Source organism: Xiphophorus couchianus, chromosome 5, assembly GCF_001444195.1.
Source record: "Xiphophorus couchianus chromosome 5, X_couchianus-1.0, whole genome shotgun sequence".
Lineage (NCBI taxonomy): Eukaryota > Metazoa > Chordata > Actinopteri > Cyprinodontiformes > Poeciliidae > Xiphophorus > Xiphophorus couchianus.
This window is the reverse complement of record NC_040232.1, coordinates 10,480,362-10,498,724: the sequence shown is the minus strand read 5'-3', so window position 1 is coordinate 10,498,724 and position 18,363 is coordinate 10,480,362. Positions and strand designations below refer to the sequence as shown.

At 35.1% G+C, this 18,363-nt stretch overlaps 1 protein-coding gene across 1 annotated transcript in view; it reads right to left on the bottom strand.

Annotated features, from left to right (window-relative positions):
- The window catches only part of usp43a (ubiquitin specific peptidase 43a), a 127,489-nt gene that overhangs the window by 39,040 nt on the left and 70,086 nt on the right, over positions 1-18,363 (bottom strand). The window contains exons 8-12 of the mRNA XM_028018045.1: positions 14,258-14,423; positions 12,381-12,492; positions 4,641-4,744; positions 1,290-1,367; positions 951-1,080 (exon numbers count right to left, since the gene is read on the bottom strand). Of these exons, the coding sequence (XP_027873846.1) occupies positions 951-1,080; positions 1,290-1,367; positions 4,641-4,744; positions 12,381-12,492; positions 14,258-14,423 (590 nt within the window). The remainder of the gene's footprint in view (positions 1-950; positions 1,081-1,289; positions 1,368-4,640; positions 4,745-12,380; positions 12,493-14,257; positions 14,424-18,363) is intronic.

The window sequence follows — 18,363 nt, the reverse complement described above, 5'->3', positions numbered from 1 at the left end:
CCAGTTTCTTGTTTTTTTAAACAGTGTAAAAGTTTTACAAATCACAATCTGTTTTAAAGAATCTGTGGTCAGTGTAGAATATCCCACTCTAGGTCTGACTAGTCGCTATAATGTGGGTTTTTTAATATTTTTTTCCAATCTCAAGGTGTTTCTAATGCCAAAAATAACTGACAAGGCTATTTTCACATTTTTAAAAAAGAACAAATATTTTCAGAATCCCAAAATGAGTTGTATAGAAGATTTTATGATATCAGTATCCAATGATTTTAGTGTTTAATACATTTATTAGGCTTTTCACATTATCTATAAAAAACACAATTCCAACAAAGAAGAAAAAGAAATAAAAAAAATACTGCAAAAACTGTCACCTACAAGGTATGTAGCAAAAAAAATAAATAAAATAATAATAAAAAAAAATTTAAGACCATAAAAAACCCAATATCAAGATTTATGGAACCACTGCTCAGACAAAATTTAAAGGGTCTGCTATTCTTGGTACCTTTGTTTAGGTTTTATTGAAAAAAAAAAAAACATTAAAAATGTCCAGTTTTTTTTAATCTATTATCAGAACCTCTCATCACATACCTGATTTTCTCTAGTTTTAAGTTAAGTAGTACATCCTTTAGAATCCCTGAGCTCCCTAAAACAGTGGAAGCAACCCTTATCTACCCCAATAGTTAAACAATAAATGCAAACTTTAAAGTCTTTAGCTCAAAACCTAGCATCAAATGGTAATTCTGATGCCGCTGCTGTTTTCTGCTCCCTTGTGAACAATTTAAAAGCAACAGGGGAATGTTTCTGTTGACTAAAACAGCAGAGGAGAGCAGATGCAAGAGCAAAATAAACTTTCTCTTAGAATATTTATTGTTTCTTTTTTTAATGACATTCTGAAATGCAGAGTTTTGTTCAACAGCGTAGAAGCTGAAGTTGTTTACTGCCATCTTTCTCACCTGTTCTTCTTTGGTATAAAGCTGGAAGCATTCGTCCAAGGTGCAATTGTGCTGCTGCAGGTGTTGCTGCTGCTGGCTCCTCACACTCTCTGCGTCTTTCACCACCTCCTCATGGATGCTGCCAAACAGACTGAAGCAAACACAGTGTGTGTTGTTAGCATGCGGTTGCTAAATTGTGTTTTCGCTCTTAGAATCAGTGGGCGCGGATGTCTGCTCCATCTTACAAAGATAAAACTGATCAGTTAGTGTTTTAGGTGACCCCAAACAAGACCCCTCTGAACTGCATCAAAAAACGCTCATTACTTTGTACTAAAAATGAAACCTTAGCACAGTGCTTACCGTTCTTTAGAGCTGTGGTCCCACTCAATAACAAGCTTCACATGAGGAGGTCCTCCTGGTCCACAAAACTTTAAAGCTCTGCAACAGAGACATGTTTTAATAAACCTGGTTTACACCTTCATAATATTTGTTCTTTAATAGTTCTTGCAATTTTGTCACCTAAATGTTTCATATTACTAGCTTTATCACAAAAAGCTAACCTTATTAATATTAAAACTGCTTTCAATTATTATTATGTTTCAATTAAATACAATTTTAATTAATTAGGGGGAAAAAATTCAAGCCAATCTGTCCCTGAAAAACTCAGTTTAATCGATTAATTGTTTAAAATAACTGTAATCGACAATATTTTGGGTTTAGGCCTGAGTAAAGAAAGAACTTTAGAAAAAAGAAAGTAACCTGAATGAGACCTGTCTGACAACATGACAGAAAATGCCCTAATGAGCGATACGTCTTATCCCAAAAGAAATTAGAAAAAGATGAGAGTAAAGTTATTGACATCGATCAGTCCAGAAAAATAATCACAAAGATCTTTGTGTATATATCAATGAGACCCATCATAAAAGTTTCCTCACTATGTTGTTGCTGCGTAATGACCTGATTCAAACCAGTATATCAACATCTAAGTGACTGAATGAAGGTCGGGTCAAAGCTCCGATGGCCTAGTCAATGTCCAAAATTACTCCAGAGATCACAGTTTGTGCCTGTGTGATTAACTTTAGGAGAGAAATACTTTTTCATATCGTTTCATCTGATACATTGTTATAAAAAAGCAAAAACAAAAGAAATCTGTGAGTAAAGGAAACAACCATCTCTCAATGCTAAACAAGAAAACAGGCTTTGATATTTGCCGTAGTCTTTTAATTTAAACTTTATTTTCTTTTACCCTGAACGATACAAACTGGCCCAGTTGAGACCTGCTCTAAAATGATGTTCAGCATTCAGAGCTCACAGTGGGGAACGACTGTTGCTGTTTTCTACAGCTCATCTGCACAGCTTTTATCTCAGGGACGATAATAAGTCTTAGTGTTCAACAGCTACACAATGTCATATGTTGATCTTACTGGTCCAGGAAGATCAAGGGAAATATTGGCAAATTTGTCCTGCAGATAATGATGTGTTGAACTTCCAGCAGATACACACATTTATCCCTCAGTACATCTTTTTGCTTCTGTTCAACACATTTTCTAAATACAGAATGTTTGCTAATTTTACCACTGCAGTGATTTATTCAGATAATAAAAACATCTCAACTATTTGAGGCCATTTTTGTAAACATATTTTTTTCTAACTGATACGACTCTGTAACTTTCATTTTTCCAGTAAGATTAAATCAGACCCTTTTATTGATGTTGTAGGTACATTGATATAATCAAACTTGTTATTTTCTCAGGGACAGAATAATAGAGAATGTTTGGAGATTTTTTGCTTGCTTTAAATTCAGATTTTTAGACACACTAAAACTACAATCTAAAAAAGCGAGGATAGTTTTGTTTAATTTAATTTGCTGTGAGCTTCTAAAACTCTGGAATTTAGCTCAATGTTTTAGTCATATTTGAAACAAATAAAAAAGCAATAACAAAGTACTTCAAACAATGATGAAATGTACCAAAGAATTAGAATAACACAAGTTAACTGACTCTTATGTTACTGCCACTTATCTCTAATGAATTACTATGTTCTTTAAGTTGTTCTCCAAGGTCTTTTTAGCTGCTGTTTTATGTAAAATGTATGTGTTTAAATTCTATTTATAAAGGTGCTGCATACACTAAACTTAATCTTAGCAAATCATTTTCACTACAAGCCACTACAAATGTTATTCTGCGTATAATTAATTCAGAAATGCAAAAAATACATAGTGGTTTGATGGAAATAAACTCTTAGAATCTTAAACTAAAACTATTTTCTTTGGAAATTGTAAAGAAGAATTTCCAAGTATAAAAACTCAATGTGCTTAAAGTGAAAGTTGATGAGATTAACTTTTCTGGTCTTCTTGGTCTTTTCCTGTGTAAATTTGTCATTTACATCCTGTAGAAAGGCCAAGTATGATTGAAAACCTCCCTATAAAAATGTGAAAAGTGTGCAGCAGTTTGTATTATTTTCATCATCATTCCACGGAAAATTGGACCTCAGCTGCACTTTGGATACCACTAAACTACATTTAACGAGTGACAAAGAGACTGTTTCAACCAGCAAACATGTATATATTAGAATGGTCCAGTAAAGACCATTCTAGTATGTGATTAAAAAAAAGGTCTTCTTTTTTTTTTTACCTTAGTAAAAGTTAAAAAACATAAATAAAGTACACAGTGTGCTCTGCAACATATTTGAGCTATTTTGAAAAGCAGAACGGGCAAAAATGTCCATCTGTAACAGAGCAAAGCTGATGGAAACAAACCAAAAAATAATTGCAGCTGTAACTGCAGCAGCAGGTGTTTCTACAAAGTACTGAATCAAAGAGGCTAAGACTGAATGTACATCATACGTTCCTATTTTAATTTGATTCTCTTTCACTTATCTAATATACATGACTTTGTGTTGGTTTGTCACATACAATCCTAATAAAATACACAAACATTTGTGACTGTGAAGAGACAAAATGTGGACAAGCTCAAGTGATCTAAATACCTTCAGAAGGAATTATACATAAAATCCTCATGTGCAGATTACAGATGTTAATTTCCATGAATTAGAGCCGGGCAGAAGCAAATCAAACAGAAGAAGCACACTTACAAACTTAGTGTAATCTTACAAAAACTTACAAATCTAGCAGAAAATCTTAAGTTTTTGCTCCCATCAGAAGAATGCCAAATCTTTAAAGGGTTGATATTATATAGGGCCTAATTGCTGCTGCTGCTAGTCTAGAGGAGCTGAGTGGAAATAAGGGTGCTTTTGTGTGAGCAAGTGTTTATATTGGCATGAGAGAATAAAACATGTATCAAACATGGATGAAAGAATTAAAGAAAAACTTCAGGTCCATTTTTGATGATGGAATAACCTCACAACATGATGTAAAGCTAAAGGAATAGTTGATTTTCCATAATACCCTTCCTTTAACACCTTATTTATGGTTCAGCTCTTTCTCTGATATTTAGACTTGAACCATTTTCCTTCACCTTGTTTATTTCCTCTGATCTAATTAAATTAAAGCATCCTGGTTTCCGACTTTCTGTACAAACACCAAAATGAAATGACTGTGTGATTTTCTTTGCTGATATTGATTTGTGTGGGTTCCTAATGACGAGATGGCCTCGTGTCATCAAGGCCATCTCGGTTTGAGAGCTTCCATTAAGGATGCAAATCCTGATGTTGCTAAAGCTGCTTTACCCGAGTATGAATCTGTTTGTCTACCTGTCAACTGCAGAGTGGCACAATGGTCGACTGTCCTTTGGGGACAAGTAGATGTAGGCTGCGGATCCGCTAACCACTCTGACCTTAAATTCAACGCCAGCATTCTGCAAAAAGAAACACAAACATAATCACTCCAGCAACTGTAAAAGCAACATGGGGGAAAAAGGGAAATGAAGTTTGGAGAGGGAATAATACTCATGTCTGAAAATATACAATGTCCTTTATAAGCTTCGAACAAAGATGATTTGTCCTGAAAAAAAGCAAACACCTTCTTCTATGTGCCATAAATCTGGAACAAACTCCCAAAAAACTGTAAAACAGCCAAAACACTTATGCCTTTAAATCTCGACTAAAAACCTACCTGTTTGAAACTTAATCAATGAAACATTAATAATATTTTGATGTGTAACGGTGTCAATTGTTGACTGTGTTCGACAACTTTATATTTTTTGTGAGTGTTTTTATGATGTAAAGCACTTTGAACTGCCTTGTTGCTGAAATGTGCTATTTTCAGCACATTTCAGCACAAATAAACTTGATTGGTTGATTGATTGATTGAATATTAAGTGGAAACAACATTATTCACTTATAAACATCTGGTTACAATTTTATGTGGAACTTGATGATGATCTATATATAATAAATCTCCAAAATACGTCCAATATTGTAACAACAACAGGATACACTGTCAACAAGTTTGGATACTTTTGCCTGGTTTTGTACATTAAACATTTTTTTTTTACTAATGGATGATTGTGTTTAATGTCAAGTTTTCACTAAAAGATTTTTTGGCGCTATGGGGTTGTTATTTTTCAGTCTAACCAGTTTGCTTCACATGAGAGGAGGCTTTGAAGTCCTAGTGGTGGATTTTCAGCAGGGAGTCGAACTCCACAGGGTTTTTCATCAGATCTACCCCCTACCCGTCGACCTCATCTCAAAACTGCAGCTACAGCTTTCATGAGGAGAAGTTGCTGATTTTCTCCACGCCTCTTCTCTCTCAAATCTATTACAACATTTTATGCTAAGAACAGTTTCCTGAATCAAACACGCCCACGAGTCTAACACCTTTGAAGCTTTCACACATAATTACTGTGACCATCAATTTAGCCCTGGATCAGGTTCACATTATGGGAATTAGTCTGTAGTATTATAATCGTCAGTGAGGCAGAACTAAAGGCATTTATTGACATCAATTAACGGTGCAACGCAATGCTGTGAAGTAGACCGTTAGCAATCTGAAAGAAAAATGTTGTCCTGGCACCAGATAGTAAGTAGATGAAGTGAAGTTTCTTCAGGAAAAGCAAAGATTATTTAAGTGTCTCAGTCTGTTAAAAATTAAATGCTTAAAATAAACTGAAAAAAGTTTAGCTCAAAACTTTAATGCAGTCTTGTGGATTAGGTTTCCATGGGAAATGATGGTAAAAGAAGTTTTCAGATGATCACAACACTGAAATCCTGCTTCATTTCTAAAGATGACCAATATCAGCAAATGTGTAATTGAGATATGATTGCTGAATAGATTATAATATTGATTATGGTTAACCTACATTTTCCCCATTCTTCTTTTCCATCATTACACTTTCTGTGAAATGTAGTAAACAAACAGTAAAAACACACATCTAGTTTGGACATCGAGGCCAGATAAAGACCATCCGACTGGTAATGGTAATAATGCAAATATTGTTTATGTTGATTATTCTTTTTAATATATATATAAGAATACTTAGAGGATGTTGCATAATGTCAAAACTTTTGTTTTACATATTCGAGGAAATGGGAGGAAGCGTAAGCTTATTTATATTCCCACTGCCTATCCATGTGTTCTCATATCACCTACATGACCTTACATATACCACATGGATCTCATACAACATTCGCATACATTTAATAGGTAACAGGTCAATATAATATCTATATAAATCTAATTACAATGGCTAGAACAATCATTATTATACAAAAACAAAACAAAAAACAAAAACAGAAATGAGCAGCAACAACAGCAAACCATCCACCCATTCTTCATCTTCTGACGAGGGTAGGAAGGTAAATCGTCTGGTAAATCGAGAGCTTTGCTTTACTACGACAGACACATAAAGCACTCACGTCACTGCAGACGCAACACCAACTCAGACGATGCTTTATAAGTAAAGAAGCAGGTCCTTCAAACTGTGATTTGTTGGCAGTGATAGATACATTTTGGGCTGCCATGAAACTGTGGCTTCACACAACGATTCTAATAAACTAATGGAGGAATTGGCGTCATATAATTTAGAGGAAGTTGCAGCCCTTCATCAGCATCATCGTGAGGCAAAACCTGAGAATTTAGAGGGAAGCAAAATTAAACTTCACATTAAGATTGCTGGAATCCCTGAGAGGAAGAACGGACAGAACCTTCTGGATGAGAAACTACACATTCATTAAACACACCGGACACTTTGCAACCAACCAGATCCCAATGAACCATATACAGCTTTGGCTCTGAGGCTGTACTGGCCTGTAGATATGTTGACATCTTATGAAAGGTCTGAGAGGCAAAGCAGCTCCAGCTTGAAGACAGAGTTCTGCAAATCTTCACAGATTACTCACACCCAGTTGCAAAAAGGAGGACACATTTTATTTGCACAATGGAGAAACTACAGAAAAAAACCTGATATCAGATACGGACTACTACGATCAAGATCAATATTCATCCTATGTCGACACTCGGATCTCCGACAAAGCAGAGAAAAGTGATTGCACTAGAGAAGGAGTGAGCCATAAGAAAGGTAATAAAACAACACTCCATATCTGAAATGCTGTCAGCCTTCCAGCTCTAATGAATAAGGTGGAATGAAAATGCATCAGTGGTGGTGCAGACAGTACAGACTTGTCAGTTAATCTCCCGGTTAGATTTATTCTCTGTTCTACAGAGAAAGTGTTTGTTCGAAAGAATGTGATTTTGTTTTATTCTGCTGTGTTTCTAATGATTTGAGTTCAGCTAATTCTACTTCTGAACTGAAAAGTGGGATGTGTGCCACATTTTTCCCAGAAATGTTTATTTTTCAGCTTGTGGAGTTGTAAGACCAGTTGGGCTAGTTTAGCCCTTTGTTTTTCTCTGGAACAGTCTAACCTAACAGAGGTATGTAAAGTATATTACTACTTCCTTCAGTAGACTTGTGCCAGTTACTTAGAAGCGTGGAACAACTTCAGAGTAACAGAACAGAAACACTGCTGGCGTGTTTCTGTCGAAGGCTTTTATTTTCTCCCCGTCTTGTATGGGTATGAACAATGGGCTGATCAGGTTTCTTGAATAATAACGGTGGATAAGAAAGAGGTCACACACCCCAATCTGACCCAGTTATATGGTTGTGCTGCTAAAAAGATTATTACATGAATTCCTCGAGATTCCTTGAATAATTCGAGTACTTCGATAGACTGAACACGGCGGGCGGCTGAGTAGTTGATGGTTACAGTGTAAGTGTAGCTTTACAGACGAACAGCACAATAAATTTTATATCATCCAGGTCTGAACAAACGGGTGGCGGAGCGCATTGTGGAGGTACATGGCTGTAGATGAGTTTCTGAGTGTGACGAACGAAGGTGCCGTAAATATTCCGTATTGCTGCCCCCGTTCTTACGTTTGTCCTCTGGTCTTCCGGTCGTGTCTCCCACCACCCCGCACATTAGGTTTGTTCGTTCAAGGTGAGAGTTCATCTATTAAACTGACTGAAGATGAACACATAAACTAAAAGCTGGAGCATAGATATTTTTTATAAGCGTATTTGTGAGCCTGCCTCTTTATTATTAAACTGAATATAATTTCAGATCTTTGTATAACTTTCCTTCAGGTTAACTTAGAAAGTGAGCTGTTATTGTTACAGGTTAGTTTTCTAAACTACAGAAAAGTAACTGCTAGGGATTCTCAAAAATGAAAAATTGGACTGACATTGATATCCGATAGTAACGCCAGTGTTATGCCAGATTTACCAATATTTTATAATTATTTTTATCCGATTACTCGATTAATCGTAAGAATAATCGACAGATTACTCGATTACAACAGCCCTAGTATCTGGGGTAGGTGTGTGTGTGTGTGTGTGAACTTGTCACCCAAAGGTGCAAAGGTAGGAAGGATACAAAGTTTCCAACACTCAGCACCTAGGTTCAACAAAGCCTACTCACCACTAATAAAGAGGCCACACAAAATTATCCCACGGGCCACGAACGGCCCCCCAACTGCACCTTGGACACCCCAGATTTATGTAAATGGGGAAAATGGATTCACAGATGGAATGTACTTTCCATCGGTGAATCAGGCTAATGTTCTCAATCTTACAAACTGTGAACAGAAACTGTTGCCAAGCATAAAGAAGCAAATGAATCCATGAACAGGAGCGTTAGCTTTATGACTCTGAAGGAGTCGCCTCTGTCTGCTCAGCTTTACAGGCTAAGTGAAGAAACGGCACTTCACACTAATGACTAATTGTTCACAAGTATTTAGTGTTTTTTCAATGAGCCAGGAGTTAAACATAATTTTCTCAGTGAATATGATTTATTTTCCTTGATGATTTTCCGATACCACATTTATGGGCCGATGTGAATGTGAAAGAGACATCTAATGTATTTAGAGCACCTTGTTTTTAACACACTCCCATTCCTTTTGGTGACCCTGGCAGGAAGGATACAGAAGACAGATTCGAACAACACTTTCAGCGTACAACTGTATTCTCCCTCAGTGTTTTTGGAACATTTTATTAATTTGAGTTAATAAAGAAATTTAAAGCTGCTTAAGTCAATTTCCTGATTTGGGTTATAGCTGTATTTATTTCCCTGATTTTAATAAATCAAAATTAGCTACAAAAACATGATAAGCACACATTTTCCTGTAGTGTTTCCCTTGTTAATTTATTCATTTAGTACATACAAAAAACCTGTTATAATCATCAGAATAAGAGCTGATGTTTCAGTGAAAACTGTAGTGGATATTAATTTGTAATCTAAACTTACAGTGAGATATTAAACATAGTAGATATGTCCTCCATTCTCTTCACCAGCAGCGCTATTAAAATTGCTAGTAACAATAATAATTTGACAATTAAAATGATTATTGACACGATATTATGGCTCATTATTTGCTACTGAATTCCTGAAAAGAAGGACTCAAACATTTTTAGAAAGATGATGTCACTTTGCTCACATTTTTTTTCCCATCAGCGTCTCTCATGGACAATTCTGAAGTTGGAATCTGGATATCACCAGAATATAAAGCAGTTGATGACTTATGAATCCTTTATTCCATTTGTGAAAACCAAAACAACAAAATAGGTTATGAAATTGAGATTTATACACAGAATAGAGGTATGACAGAATGCAATGTTTTTCTTTAATTATCTGATTTTAGTTAAACATTCAGTCTGCTTTCAATCACAGATCAAGAATTAGAGCTCATTTAACATGGTTCAGATTACTCAAAGGCAGGAAAACAGACCTTTACCAAAGATACAAGTAGGACGCCAACTTGGGCAACCTGTCAGTGTGAACTAGTTTCATATCAACAGCAGTCAAATGAAAACGAGGATGGCCATATACCTGTAAATGTTTTTATTTTTTTTAAAAAGAAAAAAAAAGGCAAGCTCTATTCTTTGCCTTTGCCATGACCCAGCTCCCAGTTTCAATGCTTTGAGACCGCTTTGATGTGAAACAAGAATGGAAATAAACAATGGAATAAAAGTAGATGATAATAATGAAATGAACTGATTCTACAACTGTAAAGAACTCAAAACATTTTGGGATGTGTGACACAGTTTATCCTAATGAACCAACTGTGCTAAACCAACCACATGATGGCACCAAAAAACATTTGATGGAAAACGTAAGCACCAATGTAAACTACACTGCCAATACTTCCTGGATGTTGATGGTCAAAACATTAAAGAAAGGAAAATTTTAGGGATGTTTTCTGTGTTAGGTTTTGTATAAACGTAAGATTTTAGTTTATTCATTTCTTGTTTTTGTTTATATTATTTCTCTTTGTTAACATTTTTCATTTAATTTATCTTAAGATAGCAGCACATATTCCAGTAGGTGGCACCACAACACAATGTTAGGAGAGGGCAAAAGCCAGAAAAGTTAACTGAAAAAAAATCAACACAATTACAGATATTCTTTATAAAGAAACTGAACTAACAAGAAAAAGTAATGCTATTTAAGTCTGGTTGATTACTTCTTTATTGCAGCAAAGCTTTTTCCTCACAGTATGGTTAATTTGTAGGTTGAGCAGCATAGTCAAGCATGTAAGTTTTACCCATGGAAAAATTGACAAATATTCTCTGTAAATAAATACATTTTGTCCATAAAGCATCTTTTATACAAAAAAAGTGCGTCACACAGGGCATTTACAATAAAATCTGATTGGATTAAAATAACACTTTATTTGAAGGGATTTGCATAAGACTGACATGACAATGTCATAAACATGACATAACATTGATGAAAATGAAGGGGTGTTAATGAATGTTTACAACTGTTGTCATGAAGTGTCATTTGGCAAATAATGACACTATTAATGCAAAGTTGCACTAAAAGCTGCATGAAGAATCCATTCAAAGTGTCAACTTTGCATTATTTGGTCAATCGGGACCCTTTTAATGCAATGTTCTATTGAAATTTGCATTATTAAAAGTGTCAACTTTGCAGTATCTATTGAACAAACAGAGCAGTGATTTGTGACTCACATAGCAAAAATGAAATGTTTTCATCTGAAGCAAAAGAAGCTTTAGATTCCAATTTCGAGCCGTCACAATTTGCAAAACATTATTCAGACAGGAAGGTAGAGGAAAGTTTTCAGATGAAACAGCAGCCGATCAGAAACCAACATGCTGAGATCAGAGGATGAACTGAAGAATGACTGGAACGCAGCAGGAATGAGCACAGTTCCGTTTGTACAAGAAACCAAAGGAAATCGTCTTGTTTTCCTAAATTGCCGCAGCGACGTTAACAGTAAACATTGAACTAATGAAACCTTCGTGCTCCTGCTATGACCTGTGTGGGCACACTTGTATATTAGCAGTACAACTGTGCTTTACGCAAGTATTTAGTGCCCAACTAATGTGATTTCATTTGAAATAAAAATACATTTAATTTTTGGTGTAAAAAAACTTAAAATGTTTTATTATTCATTAGCTAAATTTACACTAGTCCACAATATTGTTAATATTTTTGAGCAACAAATAAATTTTGTACGACTGAAACTAGAAGTGTGAAAAATTTATATATATTTTTAAATACAGCTCTGGAAAAAATTAGCAGACCACTTAAAAAGATCAGTTTTTCTGATTTTACTTTATATAGGTATATGTTTGAGTAAAAATATTGTTCATTTATTCTATGAACTACTGATAACATTTCTCCGAAATTCCAAGCATAAGTTTAGTCTTTATTTGCAGAAAATGAGAAATGGTTAAAATAATCAAAAGTTACAGTGCTTTCAGACCTCAAATAATGAAAAGAAAACAACAATACTAATGTTTTCACTCAGCAAGACTTCAGAAATCAATATTTGGTGGAATAACCAGGAGGTTTTCATGGTGCAGTGGTCTCTTAATTTTTTCCAGAGCTGTATATTCTAAATAAAAGAGGTCTAACTTGTGGGTTTAATTTACATTGCATTTTCAATCAGTTTGGCTGTCAGAAGTCAGTGACTGTGGGACAATGAGGAGAGCGGGTTGGCGTGTTACGGGTTGGTGAGGGTGCAGTAAATACCTGAGCCTGAGATCCATTCAGCATGAGATAATACTGCTGGCTGAGGATGCTCTGCTGCAGCTGCTCCCACGAGATATTCCTGTCTTCAAGCATGAGAAAAGGAGGCCCAAATCTGAGAAGAATAAAGGAGGATTTTGTATGGTTTTTTATTTTTATTTATTAAATAGATAAATAAATGTTTATGTTTAAATACATACATATGAATTCCACTCAGAAATGACCAACAATATGTATTTTTTCTAAATTTTTTTCCATTTTGAAAGTTGAATTTGTAAAGAAAAGGTTTTCCAAGTACAGCCTATCCATGCATTATGTCATATTCTATTGAGACTCGTAAAAAGCAACTTTCTGTGAATTCACCATATCAACCTCAAGTGAAAGTATGTGCACAATGTATATAATAAAAGATAAGATACCAGCTAATATGTCATCAAGTCTTAATAAAAGAACATTTCATCCCCTGAAAGTGCAGCTCTGGCTACCTTACATATTTGAAGTGCAAAACATTTATTGATGTTATATCTGCACCAGCTCAGGAGTGGAATGCAGTTATGGAGCTGAGATGATGGGAATGCAAGGAGCAGCTGTTGTTTGGCGGATCTCTTTATAAATTGATAAATATAAGTTAAAAGCAGAAACATCTTGTTAATTCTGTTTGATGGGCTCAGCTCCCTAACACAAACCAGAGTAAGTAAAACAAATTTTTCCTGCAGAAACTTAATATATAAAGTACAATTATCAAATATTTTTAGGATGAGTTGGAGTCCAACAAGCTAGAGATTTATTTGGAAGCTAAAGAGAGTTTTTTCAAGGAGAACACCAGTTAACATTGTTTATTAAAGTGTGTCTGCAAATTCTTAGAAAGCTTTTCAATTACACTAATGCAACAGATTTTTCCTGGCTATTTTTCAGAGGCACATTGCCTAAACTGATGACAAACTTGAATATTTACAACTGGAGCATAACTGAGCCTTGCTAGTGGTTTGTGAGCAGATGAGATTTCAAATGTCAGATCCTGACATTATCCCGCTTTTGGAAGCATCTGCAATCTGCTCTCGTCTAAAACACTATCCACGTGTGAATATTGCATTCATGTTCGCACATTTGAAAGCAATAACATCACGCCCCAGAGGAGCAGATGGTGTGAGAAACTGGAGACAAATACATCTGGCTCTCCATCTGTTAGTAGCAGGTTACACATCACTGATGCACACAGAGATTTTGCTGTAAATTAAGGACAGTAATTAGATGGAAACTGCTCAGTTCCCAGTAATTTCCCAGATATCACACAATTACTGTAGGAATGCTGCTAAGACTGCTAAAACAACACCGTTTCCTCTTGTAATTACAAAACATTTACAAAAAGAACAAAGACTTAAAGCAAATAACTGTGGATTGTGAAGCTCAGAAAATGTGAAAATGTTCCCACCTGACGTCTTGAAGGCAAAATGTTAAAAAAAAAAAAAACAGCAGACTTGAGACGTTTATCCAGTAAAGTATGGATAAAAAAAAAATCAATAAATAAGAATAGAATAGAATAGAATTCAACTTTATTGTCATTGCACTGTCACAAGTACAAGCAACGAGATGTAGTTTGCATCTATCCAGAAGTGCTCTACGAGATATAATATTTATTTACAGATGTACCAGACTATGTATGTATGGACTATAAGGGGTTATAGCAAGAGATATAGATATTGTGTATAAATATAAATATGGGAGCTATATGCACAGATTATACAGATTATACAGAATATACAAGAATGTTAGGGAATGGATTATAGATAAATAATGGCAGATAAAATTTACAGGTTGTATGTGTGTGTGAAGCAAACAGTCCGAATAAGACCTCCATTATCCCATTTTTTCTAGCTTACCTGGCAGCTTGCTGTCCAGACCCAGTTGTATTGCACATGAGCAGGAGAACCTTGGAGGAGCTGCTCTGATTCAGGTACTCTGAGGAGAGTCGTCCTGATGCAGGTAACTTCTGACCATTGGGCCCTGTGGTGGAGTATGGAGATGATGGGAGGCTGTGGTGATACCCTGAGGACAGCAAATGAGACAGAGGCAGATGCATAGGTCAGATTTGAAAAAGTTACACAGCTTCATCTACTTCAACCAATATGTGATTGTTTGAAAATAAAACAGATTTGACTTTATCAAATACTTTCATACATTTGCTGCTTCAAATAACACAACAGACACAGAATATCTTAAAAATATTAAAGTTTCCCCATGTTAATCAGAAACTTATACTTTAACATTTGTAGGTCAGGACATTTGAGTATTTTCCTGTACAATAATTATAGTGAGTCTCTGTACCCAAATCCACAGGCTGTCGGAGAAAGCTGCACAAAGAAGAGCTAAGTCACTCACCATTACAAATTATAATAAAGACAAAAGATCCTAAAGGACATAAAGAAAAGGAATTATTTCCGTGAGCTTTCGTGTGAGCTTCCCTGGAGCTGCACTGAAATATGTCATGATCCAAATTAATGAGCCATATCAACATGTAAGTCTTAGCATGCTTGCATTAGCATAGAACTTCAGAAAAAAGCAGATCAGAAATGTTCTTGGAAAGCCATAACAATAAATCACTTTTGTAGCCATCTAACCCGAGTTAACCTCATGCTGGAGCAGCATATTACGGCTGTCATGAGGAAACTACAACCAGAGCAAACCTTAAGCATATACAATCAAGTCCTAAATTATTCATACCCCTTGCAGATCCTTCATCTGACTGAAAGTAATATTACATTTGCCATTTTGGAGTGTTCTGATTCAAATCAGATACAAAATTTGTGAAAGGAGGTAAAATGCAAAGGATACCTTCCAACTTAAAATATCATAAAAATAGCAGATGCAAAAAGATGTTCAGCAAAAATTGGATTAGTAGAATACCAATATGTTTTTTATTGATTACTCAGAATGGTTTAAATAATTTGACATTATATTTTCTAAATGTACATAAATAAATACATTATTAAAAAAATATATACACACCTTTTACTTTGCTTATATTAACTCTTGAAAGGCACCTGTTGCATTTCCTGTCAGAAACAAACTTCCTGGCTGAATGGAAACAATCATAGATCTGTCAAGGGCAACAATATTTTTGGCTTATCTATGTAGGGCATTGATGTTATTATCTGTACTGCAGTTTCAGCCACTAAAGTTATATAAGCCAAAGGGTGTAACTCTACGAATAGCAGAGTTGGCATTTAACCTCTTATTTGTAATTCTTTTTTTTTTTTTTTTCGTTTTTATGCAATTAAAATGCATTCTTTTTCAGAAGTACAAACAATAGATTAGACATAGATATGGAAACATTTCTTTTGGAATAGCAAACTATTAGGGTGTTAATTTTTTCACATTTATGAGTCAGTGTTGTGTAACTCACTTGATTTTACCGACAGGTTTCATTTTGTGAACAGTAATTAAGGAAGTGCCTGTTTTGCTGGCTTAGTTGGTTTAGTTCTATTCTCTTTTGAAGCATATCTCATTTTGAGCAATGAAGAAAACTGGTGAACAATTCTTACACCGTCACACTTCAACAAGCCGCTTCATCCACCTTGGGTATTCAAGGTATTACAAAGAGATTTATTTCGAAGTTGATAGAGATTATGACAATAGATCTGGTTGCATCTTGTCTAGTAATGAGGTGCTCCAACTTTGTTTTCTTTTGTAAGGTTAATGTTGCCAATCAATTAATTTGTCTAAAAGCTAGAAACAACCTATTTACCTCTGTGCTTTCATTTTCAACTGTGCAGCTTCTCGATAATAAAAGATGTGCTCTTTTTGAAAGCATGCTAGGCTAAGATGGACGCTGGAATAAACATGACCAGGTAAATAAAAACAGCTTAAGGGGACAAAATGTGAAATTGCTTCACAAACATGGCTATCTAAACGCGACGTGATTGCACAATGGTTCAGAAAATATTTTAGAAAAATGTCTATTAAGGTAGAGTTGCCCTTTTGTTCTTGTTTACCCTGAGGAGCTGTAAAAGGAATTGGATCCTGTATCGCACACACTTCCACGCAAACTAAAAGATGTGCCGCTGTGATTAATAGCTGGGTAATAGCTGGAGGGGATACAGAAGGCGCAACCTCTCGTCTCCAAGGAAACATAAACTTTGACACAATCAAAAGGACTTAATTAGACAGTGCTTGTTTGATCCCTAACATGCAATTAATCAATGCCGTTTTCTCAAGAAAACTGTTTAGCATACAGAAACTGAATACACAGAGGTAAACAAGCATTAAGAGCTGTTAGGCTGAATTGTAAAGGCTCAACCAAAGTGAGCACATAGCTTTTGATAGCACAAATATTTGTCAGAAAAAAAAATCTACAAAAGCAATTAAATTGTTTTTGGTGGCGCTTGTGACCATGAAGTTACACATAATCCAGGTAAGAAAAACAAATGGGTACATGGTGATATTCAGAGAATGAAATGGTAGCCAATCTCTATTTAGTATATTTAGTATTTGACTAAATATAAATATTAGTCAAATATTTAGTATTTGACTAAATAGAGACAGGCCAAAGCAAGAACCAAGAAACAAATTTGACTAATAGTTTATTGATAAACTGAAAAAGAATACACACCTATATTCATTTTTATAAGTAAAATAAAGTTTTTCACCACGTCATAACCCACTGCACATAAACATGATTTAAACCACAGCATATATCTGAGAAAAATATGGTTTAAAGTGTCAAAATGGCTTTTTTTCATTTCAGATAAATGATTTTACTCCGTTCAAGTGAGGACATGATCTAATGAAAAAAAAAAAACACTAATAACAGTCTCCATAGAATAATGAATCTGTGATGAGTTGGTAAAAAGCTACAAAGGCTAGTAAGTCAATCTGTAAAACAAACTGTAACGTAGCTAAGTAGCCTGCTAGTACCAACTTGTCATTCCTTCGAAATAAAATTATAAAGCGCAAAACACATACAATGCTGCTAAATAATTTCTTTGGCTCATTTCTTATTTTATTTTTCTTCTATGTTTTCTTGTGAAAAGACCTATTGTCCCACTGGAAGTTTACTGAAATCAAAAATAAAGTAAAAAAAGAGAAATAACTTATTTTCCTTCAGTAAGGAATTTCTGATACATTTATCTTAACATTTAAAATTTCAGCTTTTGTTTCAAACTTTTCCATTAATACAATATTACAGAGAAGCCACAGTATTTTTCCTCAGCATTACAATTCAAAGCCTCATTGTTTCACCCTAGATGTGACTTTACATCATTGTCCTGACAAACAGGCAGTACTCCAATTGCAAACTTCACCAGCACAAAAAGTTAATGTTGGGATTTCAAATGAACTTAAACGACAAAATACCTCCACATGGATTGTTATTGCAGTCAATTCTGTAATTTCTTCCAACAACTTCTCAGGCAACTATTTTAAAACCAAAAAAAGTGTTTGTCATGCTTGATAGGCAGTGTCATTCCATCCACAGATCCCAGGGGATGATGTAAGAAACCTCCTGCCAGACTCAATCTCACACTAGTTTTCTCACCCCTTCTTCATGAGATGGACAGATGAGAACTACAGGAAAGCTGAGGCATCAGAGCAGAGGGAACAGAAACTAGCTAAAAAGACTAACCTGGGAATGTTAGGGAAAAGGAATGAAGGCAGAGGCCTTTAAATTTAAGAAAGAAAGAAATCTCACAGGGGGTGAGGACATCATCAAAACAGTTGATGAATTCAGTGATCACTTGACATGAGATTAGAGTTTCTTGTTTTTCCCCAAGGTAGCTGGTAGCATCTCCATGAGCTGCAATCTCTGATCTCTAATTAAAAGATAAACACTGGGCCTTAAGTGGACAAAGCTGAACTAAAGGGGCGAAATACATAAAAGAAAGAGAGGGAAGATTTTGAAGAAGATTTTAATTATTCTGCAGACTGAATTTAGAGTGTATGACAAGATTAATTAAACAACGCAAAGTAAACAAAGATGCTGCGCCCCTTC